This window comes from Setaria italica, chromosome IV (assembly GCF_000263155.2).
Source record: "Setaria italica strain Yugu1 chromosome IV, Setaria_italica_v2.0, whole genome shotgun sequence".
Classification (NCBI taxonomy): Eukaryota; Viridiplantae; Streptophyta; class Magnoliopsida; order Poales; family Poaceae; genus Setaria; species Setaria italica.
In genome coordinates, this window is record NC_028453.1 from 168,590 (window position 1) to 184,902 (window position 16,313).

Here is a 16,313-nt window from a genome sequence, read left to right on the forward strand (position 1 = left end):
TTGCCTGCAGATCCACCACCAACGCCTCCCCTTTCTCTCTCCAGCACACGCAGCAAAGCAGCAGCGAGCAGATCAGCGGGCAATGCTGCGCGCTGTTGCCGGCTTGGCCGTGCGGGCCAACCGAGGAAGACGTGCGATGACGCGAGGGTGCGGTGGTGGCGGCGTGAGCAGAGCCAGGCGCGACACAACCCGTTTCTCCTCATCAGTCATCAGTGCAGCCAGGGGCATAAAGGTCCGCTCACATCTCAAAATATGAGAGAAATCAGAAAACAAATTACAAAAGTATGAAAAGGCATTTTAGACCGTTTCATAATGAAAAACAAACCATCTTTTGATCTCCGATGATGGTGAAGACCAGGACGACGGACCTCCCAAAGATTTCCCTGGTTAAGACCAGGATGATGGTGATCTCCGATGATGCCATGTGTGACGGACAAGACTTTGACCATGTACTAACGAAACAAGCTAATCTATTCAAAGCCGCCACGAGCGTGAGCAGAGCAGGTAGCTATTGTTGAATTAAGCACGTGCCGGACGATTAAGCACAGCGCAAGGAGCAACAACATCGTATCTAACGGAGAATTTTATTTTTGTATTGCAATAGATAATTTAATTGTTGATTGAAATAATTTACCAATGCACTACTTCATTGTTTTTTTCTGTTTCATAGACATCATGAGTAAGGGAGTGTTTGGTGTTTCAATTAGATAAAACAATTTTCTATCTCATTTAATGATTCAAAAAGTATAACGCTGACCGGACGACTTATTTAATAATCAAAATGAAGCCGTCCTTAGAGTTGGCTCGAGTGCTCACCGAGTCGGGATATTTAACTATTTGCCATCCTAACAGATGGCATTTCTTCGGTTGCCATCCTTACGCATGCACCCACGTATTTGCCATCCTTACAAATGCACCTACATATTCTTATGTTCAAGTTTGAATCTATTCGCTCCGCCGTCTAGTTATCCACGAGCAAGGTCTCTCTACTTGAATGTGTGATGTCCATAGAGTATCATTGGAGTTCAAGCATGTAGGTGCCTATGTCTCATTGTGTTAAGTCAAACACGAGAGTATAGCCTAGATGCTAGGAAGAGGAAGACTCTCCTTGGGTAGGAGAGGCTTTCTCGGAAGTAGGGTATTCTAGGGAACCGTACCTGTTTTCGAACCCGAACCCTTAGCCGCCTTCCTAGGAAACGGACTAGCTTCGCTCGAGGATAGGAATAGCTCTTGCGCTAGGAATTGATCGTCCCTCGCTATGGTACGGGACCTCCACCAAAAGTAAGTATTGTAACCTTAACTCCAATGGGAAACCAAGAAAAAACAAATACAAATCTTTGAACGGATTCTGAGTAAAGGCAATTCAGCTTTGACCTTTGCTTTGAACTGGGGGTAGCATTATAAAAAATTATTGCTCGTAAAAGGGATCTCTCTCCTAAAAGGCATATCTTGTACGCTAGGAAATGTGCTTCGGCTTCTGCCTTGTTCCGAGCGCACCCTAGAGAATTTATTTAAGCAAGTATTGGCATAGGAGGAGATCGTTAGCGTACTAGTCTTGGAGCAAACCCTTTGCCTCAATTGATGATTCGTATTAACGCTCTAGCTCGTCTCTATCGCTAGATCTAGGAATAGCTCTAGCGCAATCCGATCTGTTTGGAGGGGTGTTCCGTTATTTCTGTTAAGCCATGTAGCAATCCGATGAAACCTTAGCTACTGTGCTTTGCCCAAGGATACGATGCAAATAGCAAGTAGAGGCAACCGTTCCTGTGTATTAATTCCTGGACGCTGATTTGATTGGTTTTAGCCGTTGGAAGTTGCAATTCCAACTATTTAATTAGATTTATTGGCGTAAACGTAGGTCAGAACTAAAAGGGAAAGCGACAGGTTTAGCGCTAATTCGTATTTAGTATTTACAACGTAGTATCGTCTTGTAGCGTCTTGGTTTCTATCAATGTCATTTCTCAAATCTAGGAAAGTACTAAATTGATCAAACATGATGGTGACGTGCTACCCACCTACTGTAGTAGAAGCAGTCAATTCATGAGGCGCTTGCTTTTGACATCCACCCTACTCCTTCTCTGATGTGGATTTCCAGGAGGTTTCATGTCAAGGATTTTCAAAAAAGATTAGGCGGCAAATGAATGACGAGGAAGCATCCATTTTTTACCCTTCTTCTTCTTCTGTGGCTGCCTATAAGAAAGAGACCAATCGAGCCTCCATTGCCAAGAAGCAATTGCCATGGGAAGCCATTCCATCAATTCCGATCCCTCGCCGGTGCGCGTGGTTGGGCGGCGCACGGTGAAGCCGCCGCCCCGGCCGCGCGACCTCATCCCCCTCACCACCTGGGACGTCTCCTTTCTCTCCGCCGACTACATCCAGAAGGGCCTCCTCTACGCGCCGCCGCCCTTCCCCACCGCCCGCCTCGTCGATCACCTCCAGGCCGCGCTCGCCGACGCGCTCGCAGCCTACTACCCCGTCGCCGGCCGATTCGTTACGGAGAAGCACGGCGGCGGCTGCTCCGTCTCCATCGACTGCGACGGCCAGGGCGTCGACATCCTCCACGCCGTCGCGGACGGCGTCGCCGTCGCCGACGCCATCCCTCCCGACGCCGACGTCCCGCGCCTCGTCCACTCCTTCTTCCCCCTCGACGGCGCAGTCAACCACGACGGCCACCACCTGCCCCTCTTCGTCGTCCAGGTCACCGAGCTCGCCGACGGCGTCTTCATCGGCTTCGCCTACAACCACGCGCTCTCCGACGGCACCGCCTTCTGGGACTTCCTCAACGTCTGGGCGGGGATCGCGCGCGCGCGCCTCCCCCTCCTCTCCGGCGGCAAGGAGGCGGCCTCATGGGACTTCCAGCCCCCGCTGCTGGAGCGCTGGTCGCCCGACTCCGTCCCTGGACCGGTGGTGCTCCCGTTCCCCGATCTCACGGGGCTCATCGACCGCCTGTCCCCGCAGCCGCTGCGCGAGCGCATGCTGCACTTCTCCGGCGAGTCCCTGGCGGCCCTCAAGGAGCGGGCGCGGCAGGAGCTCCTGGCGGCCGGGGACGCGGCGGGGGCGGCGGCCGTGACGAGGTTCCAGGCGCTGAGCTCGCTGGTGTGGCGCTGCGTCACCCGCGCGCGGAGCCTGCCGGCGGAGCAGCCCACCGCGTGCCGCGCCGCCATCAACAACCGCGCGCGGCTCCGGCCGCAGCTGCCGCCCGACTACTTCGGCAACACCATCTACGCCATCTCCACGGAGGCGGTGCGCGCCGGGGAGCTGCTGGAGCGCGGCCACGGCTGGGCGACGGCGGCCATGGGGCGCGCCGTGGCGGCGCACACGGACGCCGACATCCGGGCGCGCGTGGCGGCGTGGATGGCCAAGCCCGTCGTCTACACGAACCGCTACTTCGACCCCAACTGCGTCATGATGGGCAGCTCGCCGCGGTTCGACATGTACGGCTGCGACTTCGGGTGGGGGAAGCCGCTGGCGGCGCGCAGCGGCAGGGCCAACAAGTTCGACGGCAAGGCGTCGCTGTACCCGGGCCGGGACGACGGCGGCGGCATCGACGCCGAGCTGGTGCTCGCGCCGGAGCACATGGCGCGGCTCGAGCAGGACCAAGAGTTCTGGGCGGCAGTCACGCCGGATTCTCCTGCCTTGGGCCTTTGATTTTGTTGCTTGCCTTGTTATTGCATTACATGGTTGTTGTTGTTATTATCAGTGTTTCATCATCTGAGCCGACTTTTTTGTTTTTTAGCCCTTTTTGTGAAAGATTCTCACAAATAGGTCCCTGACGGAACCAATTCCAAAAATGGACCCTTAGCTTGGCGCCATCCACGCTGGCGCCAAGCTACAACGTCTCGACGCCAGCCATCCTGGCGCCAAGGTCTATACATAGCTGCTGACGCGGATGCCGACGTGGCGGGGGCTTAGCGCCATCCATGATGGCGCCAAGCCTTGGCGCCATGGATCTTGGCGCCGAGCTATCTACCCCGTACCCCTACGCGTTTCGAACTAAACGAGACGTTGTAGCTTAGCGCCAGCGTGGATGACGCCAAGCTAAGGGTCCATTTTTGGAATTGATTCCGCCAGGAGCCTATTTGTGAGAATCTTTCGCAAAAAGGGCTAAAAAACAAAAAAAGTCGGTCATTTGAGTATTATGAATAATGGGCGTCGAATGTATCAAAAGAAGCTGAAATGCACTCGAATTCCTCTAGCTACTGCATGCAAAATCCATCCATAAATAAACACGGCAAATGCAGAATCGATGGACACAAAGTAGTTCAGTTTCCTGTACAGTTTGGGCAAATGCGGTGTTCTTTACAGCATCAGCATGCAACCAAAAGCAAGCAATCTGTACACAGGGCACTGGAGTGGGCAGGCATGGGTGCGGGCGGGCCTAAGCGTTTGGGGGCGACATCCGCTGCCACAAAAACCACTAGATGTCCCATGCCACACCGCGACACAAAATCCACCTCATTCTTTATACACAGTTTTGGGGGTCGATTACCTTCACTCTAGACAGTCAGATTATGATCCAGTTGGTTACCATCACAAGCTCCCAGCCATTTGCATGGAGCTCTCTCCTCCCATCTTCACATCCTGACTCTTGTCATCTTCATCGTCAAACAAATCGTCTTCCACAGGCATGTGAATGCATATGCCATTGATTGGAAATGCATCCTGGGTTTCATTCGTGGTATTAGTAATAGTTTTCACAGCTTTCAAGCGCATGCAATTATCTATCTCCTTCAACAACAGCGAGGCGCTGGGTGCTCACCTGATTTCCAGATTCCAGGCCGTTGGGATGAAAAAGAATGGGGCGGCACCTCTTATCCTCGTTCATCAAGCTTGAATTCTGAAAATGTGATATCAGTGCAGTCCGTCCTTGGATTCTAGCATAAGCCAATGAGGCCACCTTCTCACTGTTGAACTTCTCCCATTTCTTCCCATTAAATGCCTGCAGATTCAAGGCAAAACATATTCACTCTACTGATAATCTGGATTTCACACTAAGCTCTAATAATAACACACGAAGCTCTAATAATAACATCCACAGAAACAGAGGACAAGGGTCGAGAAATAAGGCACACCTGGTAGAATGATATAATGTGTGTAGGTGATATCATGTTAATGAACGCATATCCAACATTGCATTTGTTCTGCATAGGCACAACATCAAGTAAATTAAATAGTTGCTGGCAACTCAAAATATACCTGTAAAAAAAATCAACATCAAGTCCAGTACCTTAAAATCAATTGGCAGGTAGAAGAAGTCATAAGTTCCTTTGTGGAGTTCATCAATCGCAGCCAAAAGCATCTTAGATGTATATCTGTATAATTCGGGAATAAACAAAAACTTAATAAAATAGCCAGCTAGAAAATAATCCAAACGGAAATTTGATTCGAAACTGCATACTTGTTTGGAATGTTTTTAATCATCAGTGTCGTCCTAGTATCATCGCCTTTGCGAATCTTCTCCAAATCCAGCTGATACTGCCTCTTGCTATCGGCTTGGAGCGCACTGCTGTCCACTCGGCGGTTACGGCCACGGTCAATAGAACTGTCAAGTCCGAAAGAACCAGGCCCTTGGTAGGTGGGGTTACTGTAGAACGCATGTCCCAATCTCGGTGACAGCATTGGTCTAAAGTTAGTAGAGCTATTGTCTGTCAGACTTCCACTGAGAGAAGAAATAGGATTCAAAGAAGAACGGCCAGCCATGTTCAGCATGAGGCCCGCCCCATTTCTGCCAGTACCAATATTTCCCATGTTCCCAAACCTGACTTGCTTCATAAAAGATGTCTCTGGCGATTCAGGTAAAAAGCCAAAATGGCTCTCAAATGGAGCACCTGAAGGGGCAGAACCAACATGATGATGATGGTGGTGCTGATCTGAAGACCCAAATAATGAAGCCTGACGGCTGCCATGCAAGAAGCCTTGCCCCTGAGAACGGCTCGTAGATGACAATGCAGACCCAATTGCTGGTGGACGCCAAACAGGGGACTGAGAGGTTTCTGAATAAGGCTTTGGACTACCCCAGAGAAATTGGGGACCGGATAAAGTCCCAGGACTAGAACTCATATGTTCACTGCTGCGATCCTGGTATGAGTGAGAGTGCTGAAATGCACCTCCCACGGACTGGTTGCCATTTGAGAATACTTGATCATATTTAGACCGATTGCTATCCTTCCCAATAGGTGCAATCTTGACAGCATTTGAGATTAGTGAAGGCATTCCGATAGGACTCATTCCATTTCCTGTTGGAGACCTGTTCAAAGCTTGCAACACATTGTTATCTGTTGGACTACTATAGTGAGCCCATGCCCCTGCCACATAAGGATAAAGAAAAACTATTAATTTTTTATAAACAAGTGATTGACTGCAAAATACATGGGACATCAAGCTCCCACAGAAGTACCTGGAGGAGAGTTAGCAATAGGTGAACCAACATGATGATGTCTATAGCTTCTGGGCTCCTCTTGGTCCAAATCATGACCAAGCTGCTGCATCAAGCTAAATCAGAAGATAACAAGAAAAAATTCATTGGATCAGTAAACTACACCAGAAACATTCTGTGAATTAAGTAATGATGAGTTTCTCCACAAATATGAAGAATAAGTACAAAATGTGCTACCTAAAACTTAACGAAGATCTCTCTTTGAGAGGCATGCATATCAACAGTTTACAAATTGTATTATTCAGGCATTAGTGAACCATGTGTAAAAAATGACCCGTGGAAAGAATTACAGAAACCGTTAAATTGCAAGTAAATTACTCAAATAAACTGAACATGATATCAAAACTGGTGTTGCCAACTTTAAACCTCCAAAATATCATCATGAGTATGTGGTCTCAATAAACACAGAAAATTAAGACAATTCAAACAAAACAATCTTATTCAGAAACATGGGCAAGTAACTGAAGAGACATATAAACAAATGGAAAATTAACTCAAAATCATACTTTCTACGTGTTCCACCAGGACGGCTTGGTTCCAACTTGATTCGTTTTCCAGCTATCTCACTTTTATTCAGTGACCGGAGAGCAGCCTCTGCAGCTCTTATATCATAAAACTCTATAAACTTATGGTGCTTTTTGTTTGGTGTCTCTCTTATCTGCAAACAGAAAACCAGAACACCATCGACATGAATACAGAAAGATGATTAGAAGCAGAATGAAGGGAAACAACACTCAAGAGTGGCACCCTAACCTCTTTTACTTCTCCATATGCCCCAAAAATCTGGCGAACCTCTTCATTAGAAACTGACGGATCCAAGTTAAAAATAACAAGAGTTCCCTGGTTTAAATCTTTGTCAGATGGATTCTCCTGCAAAATCAACACAACAATCATTCCAAGAAGTACTTTTGATGGTGGTTTTGCAAAATAAAAACAATCATTCCATGAAGTACTTTCATTGGTGGTTTTACAAAATAAAAAAATTATTCCAAGAAGTACCTTTGGGATGGAAAAATGGATGTCCAGCTTTCTCCTCCTCAGAGGCTTGTTCTGCAACGCACGCATTGCATTGCGTGCAGACCGGATATCAAAATAAGATATCATTACAAAACCCCTGTGCTTTGTTGCCGTGTAAAGGGTTCTGATATCCCCATATTGCTGAAATGATAATAATAGCAACCATCAGGCCCAACTGAGGTTCAGTATGGGAGACATGAATATGAGCAATGCCATGGGTTTATAGGATACAACATAAATCATGGAGCATGTACAACCATTGCAGTTATTACCTCAAACAAAGAGCGCAGTTCAGAGTCCTCAACGTTGCTATTGATGTTCCTTACAAACAATGTTCTGGAAGGGTGTTCTCCATATGGATGCTCCCCAGCCACAGTTCCGACAGTGCTTGGGACACCAAAAGGGTTGATCCCATTGCCTCTAGCCCCATCAGCAATGCTTGAATTCGCAAAACTAGCTGTGACACTCTCCAGAGGATCCAAGTCCAGCTCCATGCCCCCTCCGCTGCCAAATACATCAAACTCTTCCAATTCCTCCGTGTTATTTGTCTGCCCGATAGGTTCGATCTCATCTGTGATCCCAGCGAAAAACTCATCTTCATCAGGCAGCAAGTCATCTATCTGGCGAAGATCAAAATCAAACTTGTAGTCCTTCTCTTCAGGGTCATCATCAAGGGTTTTCATTTTGACAGAGGTGTCATCCATTGACGGGGTACCATGTGCAGAATCAGGAAAGTTCACTGAAAGGAAAGGGCAAGGGGCATGGTCAGGATATGGAAACATCATAGGCATTAATCAAAAGGGTAGATTTATGAGGTTTGTGACGCATAACAAACAAATGGCATGAGGCTGCATGTTTGGCATTCATTTGGAGCCCTTTGCAGTATTACCATAACTATGACAGACACATAGCAGAGCTGCTCTTTATTAGGCAGTAAAGCTACTAGATCTGCGCATCGAAATACTAAAACATGCACGTGCATTTGAGAAGATAGGGAGCAGCATACATACATTTTTCATGAGGAAGAAGCGGCAAGGAGGTTGAGAAGAGGCTTGCATCGCCGAAGCCTGCGCGTGCATTTTGCAGGGGTGGTGGAGCGACCCTCCAAGGGTTGTTACTTGCGGCCATCTGCCTTGGCTTGGAGGGAGGGGGGACTGCAAGACCTGCATAGATATTATGTAGTAAAATAAATTAGCGGGCAGAAGGTGGAGGCAGGAAGGTGGAGTGGATGATATTTGACTGACCTGGCGGGTTGAAAGGATGGGGCGATGGGTCCATGACAGCATTCCGCGGGAGATACCTGCAGAGCGAGCAAAGAGATGGAAAGTTGAGCAGTTGCAATCTAAAAAGGAAGAATTGGTGTGGTGCTTGATTAAGGAAGGAAAAGGAAAAGAGCATGTGTGGATGATGTTTTGCAATCTGTGTGGAGCTAGCGCTAGACAAGTCAAAGCAGAGCATTCGCATACCTAGCTTGTATAAGCAGCGCAAGGAAGTTTGACCCCAAGACATACATATACCGGATGAGGAAGCAATATTAATTAATGGAAGGCAAGCAAGATAACAAGTGAGATGAATCATCATCTATCTTGAAGATATACAAGTGAAAGACATACGCATAGCTAGCGGTGATAAGTCTCTCTCTCTCTCTGTACATAGCTAGAGAGAGAGAGAGAGAGAGAGAGAGAGAGAGAGAGAGAGAGAGAGTTAAATAAAATCGGGGGCATGAATTTGTGAACCAGAATTAATCCGTGGGGATGAAGCGCGATCACGCTGGCGGATGAAATCATATACCCCTATCGAAAGCAGAAGAAAAAGGAGAGCAAGTAACTGACCTCCGGCTGGCTGGGGAAGGAAACCCTAACGGATGCTGGGAGTTGAGGAGCGACGGGGCCGGGGGAGGGGGGACGAGACGCAGACGAGACGGCGGGCGAAATCTTGCGGTCTCTTCTCACCTCCGGCGCTCCCTGTCCTTCTTCTTCTTCTCCTTCCTCCTCTTCTTCTTTTATAAGAGGTTGCTGCTGCGGGTGCGGCGGCGGCACAAGCAATCAACAACAAGCCCCCATTGCAGTCGACTCGACTTGAGGAGAGCAAAAAGAAATAATAAATAACTATATGGATGGATGGATTTATCCGTGTCTAGTAGGAGCAGTAAATAAAAAAAATAAAAAAGGAAATTGAGGGATAGCGACAGCGATGATGATTGGGGGGCGGGCCCGTCCGTCCGTCCGTCCTCACATGCTTTGGGCCCATGACATGCGGGGCCCACGCCAGATTATGTCAGTGGCGCGGATTATTGGATTAGTGGCCAAGAGGGGAGGGAGTCCCATGTGTCAGTGGCCCTGTCTATGTATAGGCTGCATTGGAATGGCGGCTGGCGTCCGCCCTGCCCTGCATTTCCTTTCCTTTTTTTTTTGGCTGCTCACGGTCGCTCAGGTGCAGCTTTCCATTTTCTTTTCCTTTCCATTCATGAGATAGATGGGACAGGCAAGAGAATATCCCATCCTTTTGCCAAATCGGGACTTCTGATTGATTCAGTTCAGTTCAGTTCAGCTGCTGGATTCTTCGTTTGGATCCAATGCGACAAGTTACACCTTCCATCTCTTCACTTAACTACATGTAACCAAGAAAAGAAAAAAAAAAGAGTCCAATAGTCCATGCTTATCTACTACTACTAGTATCCGAGTCACCAACGTAACTCGCTGTTTTTCTCCATCCAATGAATCAGGCAATCACTCCAGCCCCTGATGATACGGTACGTTACGTTACTTGGCTGGCTCTCCCGTCCCGACGCCTAAAATTAAACTCTTCATCTTGCTTCACATACTACTAGTCTCACGAGCTGAGTCAACAACCAACACGCGACTCTGCTCTGCTCTACTTAATAAGCAGCTACAGCTACATCATCATCATCATCACCATCATCGTCATCTTGCTGCTAAAAAGGCTCGTGAAATCGACAGCTACATCTAAATATCACATTCCGTCAATTATTCAATCTATCTGCACATCAGCTAGCTAACTGCTTGCTTCTGTTACATAGGCACCGAGTACTCTACGGACTGCAGCAGCTTATTACAGATGGATCGATTATACATGACAGCTCCATCGGGTCTGCATGTAATGTAATGCAACATATAGATGATAAGCTGCAGCTAACTAATCTTTCTCATCCAATCCAGCATTATTGTCATGTGAGAAGTGGGACTTCAATCCAATCCAGCATTGGTAGTAATCAAGGTCTCGGCACGGGGAATCAAGAGCCCACCTGCACACGCGAGGGATCAGCGAAGACTCGAACATGAACGCCAGCGTGCCGCTGAGCCTGAATGGCTCCGTGCTGGCATCAGCTCGGCTGATCGTCGCCTCGTATGTCTTGGTGTCTGGCCCATGTGGCGTCATGCAGCTGTGAAGGCTAGCACCCCCGGGAAGAAAACCATCAGCCTTAGCCTGCACAACACCAGCATCAGCAGTGACTTGAGTGAGGATTATTCCAACTAATCAAAGAGCAGCGAGAATGATATCCGTACCTCGTACATCCCATAGATGAGGCCCATGAACTCACTCATGCAGTTGCGGTGGTAGTATGGAGGGCGGAATGTGTTTTCAGCAACCAGCCACCTAGGTGGGAATATTACAAAATCAAGTAACGCCACGCCAGGCTTATCGGTCGGCGCGGTAAGCACTGCAGATCAATTGTCACATGTATGGTTAGTACTAGGCCTCCAGATTAGATGCACAGCACACCCACAGGATAGGATGAAATCAGTCACCTGTGTTTACCGAAGGGTCACCATGATCGAATAGGACGGTATTAAATGGGCAGAACCTACTCAAATCATACTGAAAAAAGGAAACAAAAAAAAGATCAGGTCACTCACTGTGCAAACCAAAAGACACATGCAGTTTATTTAACCAGTGATGAAGAAGACTGCTACAACTGGGTACTACCTTGTATGGGACATAATTCCCATGCCATGCAACCACATTGAAGGGAGAAAAATCCTGCGTGGCAGTGAATAGCTCACCACCATACTTCTGCACTATCATGTATCCAGGTCGGTGGGCCTGCTCAAACCATGCCGTGGGGGAAAGGAAATCCCTTGGTGAAGCCAAACCATTGGCACCTGCAGACACAATTAGATTCTTTGGATTCTGAATGTGATAAAATTGGAAATAAAAGGGTACTATTACCGATGGGGCCAAGATCAGGGAGCTGAAAGTGGGCGCCGAAAATCTCAGACACATAGCCACGTGAGGGGCCATCAGGCAGGTCAACGGCAAAGCGGAAGCCTTGAGGAATCACAACGATCTCACCGGGTGAAACTAGCATCTTTCCGCATTCGGTTGTGATGAACAACCCTGGGCTTGATAGCAAAACAACATAGTGAGCATGCGTTTTCATCGACTGAAGGAAGCTAATCAGCTGCGGGAACTTACTTCCTTGCTGGGGAACAATGAGGAAATCACCATCTGCGTTGCAGAAGGCGCATCCGTCCATGGACTTGTTAGCAGCGTACCTAATGCATATCAAGGATCACTCATTCAGTTATTGTGATTAGTGAAGAAGCAGAGTACAGCAGTAATAAAAATGACGAGCACAAGATATACATGTGGATGGCGTATCCGTGGCGGAGGAATGCGCTCCCGGCTCCGCAGACGGTGTAGAGGCCGTCGATGAAGTCGAGGGGCCGGTCGAGGGGCACCTCGGTGGGCCTCCATCGCAGCTGCGTGGGCGTGGCGACGGTTGTTGCGCGGTCGAACTCCCCGACGAGGCGGCCCTTGTCTTCCCGGGGGTGGAAGGGCTCGTGGGTCACCGACGGCTTGATCCGGTACAGCCACCTACCGTGCCGATTCAGTAGCAGCAGCATGGGTGAACTGAATCCATTGGAGGAGACAAGGGGGGATGAGAAGGAGAGAAAGGGATGTACGTGCGCAGGTTGCTGGCCCGCGGGGTGGTGAAGGAGGTGCCGGAGAGCTGCTCGGCGTAGAGCCCCAGCGGGCACACCAGCGGGCTGTTCTGCCCCACGGGGAGCGACCCCGCCACCGCCTCCGACGAGAAGCTGTTGCCCAGACCGGAGAGGTACCGCAGCGACACTGATTCAATCTCATCCGAGGCCGCCATTGCTTTCTTCTGAGCGATTCGATCGGTTGCAGGTGACTCCAATCGTCGGAGGAGGAGGAGACGGGCGGGGCAAGGCTCCTGCTGCTGGCTTCGCTGCAAATGGACTCTCTTCAGAGTTACAGTCTTGTCTGCTTGCTACTACTTATGTCTATCCACATATCATCTGGATCTCGACTTGTCAGCTGGCTGTTGCTTCTCCAGCATCCCTTCCTTTTTGACTGCAATAAATAAAATCCTAGAATTATATATTACGGTATGTATATGGCTTGGGATTTTGCAAGAAGATAGAGCTAAATCAATTCCTCATCGTCACCGGACTTACAAAGATGACGTATAGTATATTGTTCCTTGTACTAAACCAGACAGCATCCCGAATTCATCAGTTACGCATACATCATCTGCACACAGTTGAAATGCAGCTCTTGTCAAAGTCTAGAAAACAAACACCACCTTTGCAACAGACATCATGAGATAAGCCTACTGAAAGAAACCTACTAGCTACATGGCATGTCACTTGGATCTGTAAATGAGCCGAAACTCACCAAACTCAAGTGCACCAGCTTCGCTAACTACATGATACGGTATCTGTAAAGTTATGCTGGCAACTCAACTTCAGACTGACAACGCCCACCTCCAAATACTTGCACAGAGTTTACTTGTCACTGCAGACGAACAAATTTAGCCAATTTTCAGTTTCTCCAGAAGATACGCATTTCTCCGTTTCTCAGCTCAAGGTCGAGGAACACAGCAGCCGTTGCAAGCTCACACAAAGTAGCCCAGAGCAACCAGTCCCCACCTAACAGGCACCAAATCACCTTTGCAACACTTCATGGCTTCCACAGGGCGCCGCATTTTTCTCATTCACTTTGCATATATACATGGGATTTCATGACGACTTTGCATCCGTACCTCCTGTCGATCCTGGGTTCTACCCCTATTCAAGCCATGAGGGGCTTTCAACTGCTGGTCCTAGTGGCCTTGCTTATTGGGGAGCTGCACTGCGCAAGAACAGCACCACCAACAGCAGCTGATGCCCCAGCAACAGCACCACAATCTCCCGGGCCACCACCAGCAGATCAGCAGCAAACCCCACCACAAGCGCCTGGGCCAACGCCTCCACCCCCACGGCGGCGGAGATCTCCACATCGACGACCACCAGGACAAGCACCGCCGAAGCAGGATCCGGCACCGCCAAAGCAGGGAGCGGAACCTGCACCGCCGCGGCTGGTCGTGCCACCACAGGACTCTCCTGCGCCGCCACCACCCTCAATGATCAACCGCACCACGGGCTGCACCACACTCCTTGTACTTGGGGACTCAACAGTGGACCCTGGAAACAACAACCACCTGCCCACCACAGCCAGGGCAAATTTCTTGCCCTACGGCTTGAACTTCTACGGGCGCAGGCCGACTGGCCGATTCACCAACGGCCGATTAGCCACAGATATGTTAGGTAACAAAAACTCATCCCTGCATCTACTCTTGCTAATTGCTATGATACTATTTCGTTGATTCACAACATGGAGCTAATATGCATGGTGCTACAACAAAATGAAGTCCCGTGCAGTAGGCGTCTTTCAGAAATTATAAATGTGCATATGCAATGGTAGTGGTACAACCTCTAGGATAAAGGAAGCACACAAGAATGAAAATTCTACAAAATTATGCGTTCATATCGCTCCTCCGGATAATTGATATATGATGATCATCAGGGGATATATGCTCTGCCATGAACAAAGAAGAATACAGGGAAAAATTTCCGTGCTGTCCTAGTTCCTAGGTGCCTAATACTTAACTGAGAGCTTTGATGTTATGCAGCGGAGAAACTGGGTATAGCGAGGACTATTCCAGGCTTCTTCGACACAAACCTGAGGCTCGCCCAGCTCAGGAGGGGTGTAAGCTTTGCATCGGGAGGCTCTGGATATGACGACAGCACTGCCAACAGAATAGTATGTCATCATAACACAATGCATCTTAACAGAATTGTAAATTTTAACCACGTGTGCCACATGATCAAAACAAAAATAGTTATTTCATTCTTTTCACTGCTAAAGCTAACTGATGAAGATCGAAATCAAATTGAGGTATCCAAGTGAAATTACAGTCACATAGATACAGTAGATGAGGTAATAGAGCAAATTTTCGTAGATGTTAAAGTTGTACATAGTAGTGTGAGCAAGGTTACTTTGAGATTCTGAACTACTAACCAGCTAAGCTTCCTGCTTATAGAATGTGGTGCCATTCTCTGCACAATTGCACAACCTTTTCCGTTACAAGCTACTCATCCGAACATTGCTTGGACCGAGAAGAGCAGAGCGACTTGTTAACAGGGCTACCTTTGTGATAAGCGCTGGTACAAATGATTTACTTTCTGTCTATCTTGCATCAAATCGGTCGAATGCAATTAGTATGGATATGTACGAGAATCACCTGATAGCACGTGTTGCTAATCATACCCAGGTAAGCATTTCCCTTGTCAAACAAGCATCTGACATATCTGTTATCTGTTATAATTTGTAGTGCATGTTTTAATCATATGTCTCAGGCTATGATAATGCTTGGAGGAAGGAGATTTGTTTTTGTTGGACTGCCCCCGATGGGTTGCATGCCAATTGCCCGAACTTTGGTCGGCACAGGATCAGACAGATGTGATGAGACATTAAATCAGCTTGCAACTTCATTCAACTCGAAGCTAGTTCAACTGTTGAATTTTATAAATTACCAGCGTCAAATTAGAACTTCATACATAGACACGTATACAACTATACATGACGCAACAGTGGATCCTAAGACCTTTGGTACGCAGCATTTTCCTTTCTAGCATGTACAACAGACACAAGAAGTAATCTTTTTATGGCCAAGCTAATTGATTGCTTGTGTTTTTTGGAATGGTAGGCCTAACAGAAGTATCAAGAGGGTGCTGCGGATCAGGGGTAATTGAAGTTGGGCAAACATGCCGAGGGCGAAGAACATGTGGAGACCCCAGCAGGTACCTGTACTGGGATGCTGTCCATCCAACAGAGACGACAAACCAACTTATCGCGAATGTGATGATGGATTCTATTAGAGAACTCTATAGCTAGACTAAGTGAAAAGAGGGCCGTGATTTATAGTCTGGATTTTACTGCTTCAGGGGGCACTAGTTTTTATCGGAGTCATGCGTATCTAAATGTAATAGAGTTAATATATAGCTAAATTCGAAATGGACCTTATTGTGTCACAGAAAAGAGAGAGGGCTACTAGTGTCAAATTGTATTGTGATGCTGAATTGCTGATGGAATAGATAGCGTTGTGATATCTTGAGAGAAATGTGCGTTGCTACTGCTTTCCTGAAATGAGCTCCCAGTGAAGTGGTAAGCAAGAGGAATACCGATTAGGGTCAGGCTGGACGGACGGACGTCTTGGTTTCAAGCCAGCCCCTCCTGGTCCTGGTCACTCCAAAGAATCTGTGTATTTTGCTCCACAGAGAAAGAGAGAGAGAGAGGTCAGTCTCAACCAGCCAATTAGATGTAGCATAAGATGATGCATGTATTGCAGATCATTCCCTCTGCTCGTGTTGGCATCAGATAGGCAGGTGTACCGTCATCAGGATTCAGGATTGGTGACTGGCAAGACTAAGCACCATGCTTGCTACAGTCCTCTCCGCTAGGACAACAGCATAAATGCAAACAACCCATAACAAACAAGCAAGCAAGCAAACCAACTTAGCTATTCCAACGCACAACATGCATATTGTTA

At 48.0% G+C, this 16,313-nt stretch overlaps 4 protein-coding genes and 1 long non-coding RNA gene across 6 annotated transcripts; 3 read left to right on the plus strand and 2 right to left on the minus strand.

The window, feature by feature from the left end:
* Positions 1-1,631: 1,631 nt before the first annotated feature.
* Positions 1,632-3,773, plus strand: LOC101758649 (uncharacterized acetyltransferase At3g50280). Its single transcript, XM_004964202.2, has one exon. It carries the CDS (start codon positions 2,239-2,241, stop codon positions 3,646-3,648), a length of 1,410 nt encoding a protein of 469 aa, XP_004964259.1. The 5' UTR covers positions 1,632-2,238; the 3' UTR covers positions 3,649-3,773.
* A 427-nt stretch (positions 3,774-4,200) lies between these two features.
* On the minus strand, positions 4,201-9,524 carry LOC101759055 (protein MEI2-like 2). 2 transcript variants are annotated; one of them, XM_004964206.3, is made up of 13 exons: positions 9,286-9,524; positions 8,698-8,753; positions 8,464-8,616; positions 7,726-8,192; positions 7,436-7,594; positions 7,190-7,306; positions 6,943-7,094; positions 6,398-6,492; positions 5,399-6,305; positions 5,228-5,312; positions 5,073-5,141; positions 4,760-4,939; positions 4,201-4,662 (listed from the first exon to the last, which is right to left on the minus strand). In XM_004964206.3, the coding sequence occupies exons 2-13, from the start codon at positions 8,729-8,731 to the stop codon at positions 4,531-4,533; spliced, it is 2,550 nt and encodes an 849-aa protein (XP_004964263.1). In that variant the 5' UTR covers positions 8,732-8,753; positions 9,286-9,524; the 3' UTR covers positions 4,201-4,530. The 2 variants fall into 2 exon arrangements, with proteins under 2 accessions (XP_004964263.1, XP_004964262.1); XM_004964205.4 differs by lacking the exon at positions 9,286-9,524 and adding an exon at positions 8,920-9,127.
* An 877-nt stretch (positions 9,525-10,401) lies between these two features.
* LOC101760684 (homogentisate 1,2-dioxygenase) lies at positions 10,402-12,706 on the minus strand. The gene is made up of 8 exons (XM_022825925.1): positions 12,382-12,706; positions 12,062-12,292; positions 11,891-11,970; positions 11,645-11,812; positions 11,402-11,577; positions 11,224-11,293; positions 10,981-11,135; positions 10,402-10,900 (listed from the first exon to the last, which is right to left on the minus strand). Exons 1-8 carry the CDS (start codon positions 12,573-12,575, stop codon positions 10,610-10,612), a joined length of 1,365 nt encoding a protein of 454 aa, XP_022681660.1. The 5' UTR covers positions 12,576-12,706; the 3' UTR covers positions 10,402-10,609.
* On the plus strand, positions 12,299-12,881 carry LOC111257013. The gene is made up of 2 exons (XR_002677381.1): positions 12,299-12,533; positions 12,608-12,881. It is a non-coding gene; the product is annotated as an uncharacterized LOC111257013 (long non-coding RNA).
* Positions 12,882-13,437: 556 nt separating this feature from the next.
* On the plus strand, positions 13,438-15,884 carry LOC101760279 (GDSL esterase/lipase At5g45950). Its single transcript, XM_012845362.3, has 5 exons — positions 13,438-14,028; positions 14,394-14,524; positions 14,805-15,035; positions 15,121-15,373; positions 15,471-15,884. Exons 1-5 carry the CDS (start codon positions 13,464-13,466, stop codon positions 15,656-15,658), a joined length of 1,368 nt encoding a protein of 455 aa, XP_012700816.1. The 5' UTR covers positions 13,438-13,463; the 3' UTR covers positions 15,659-15,884.
* Positions 15,885-16,313: the final 429 nt, after the last annotated feature.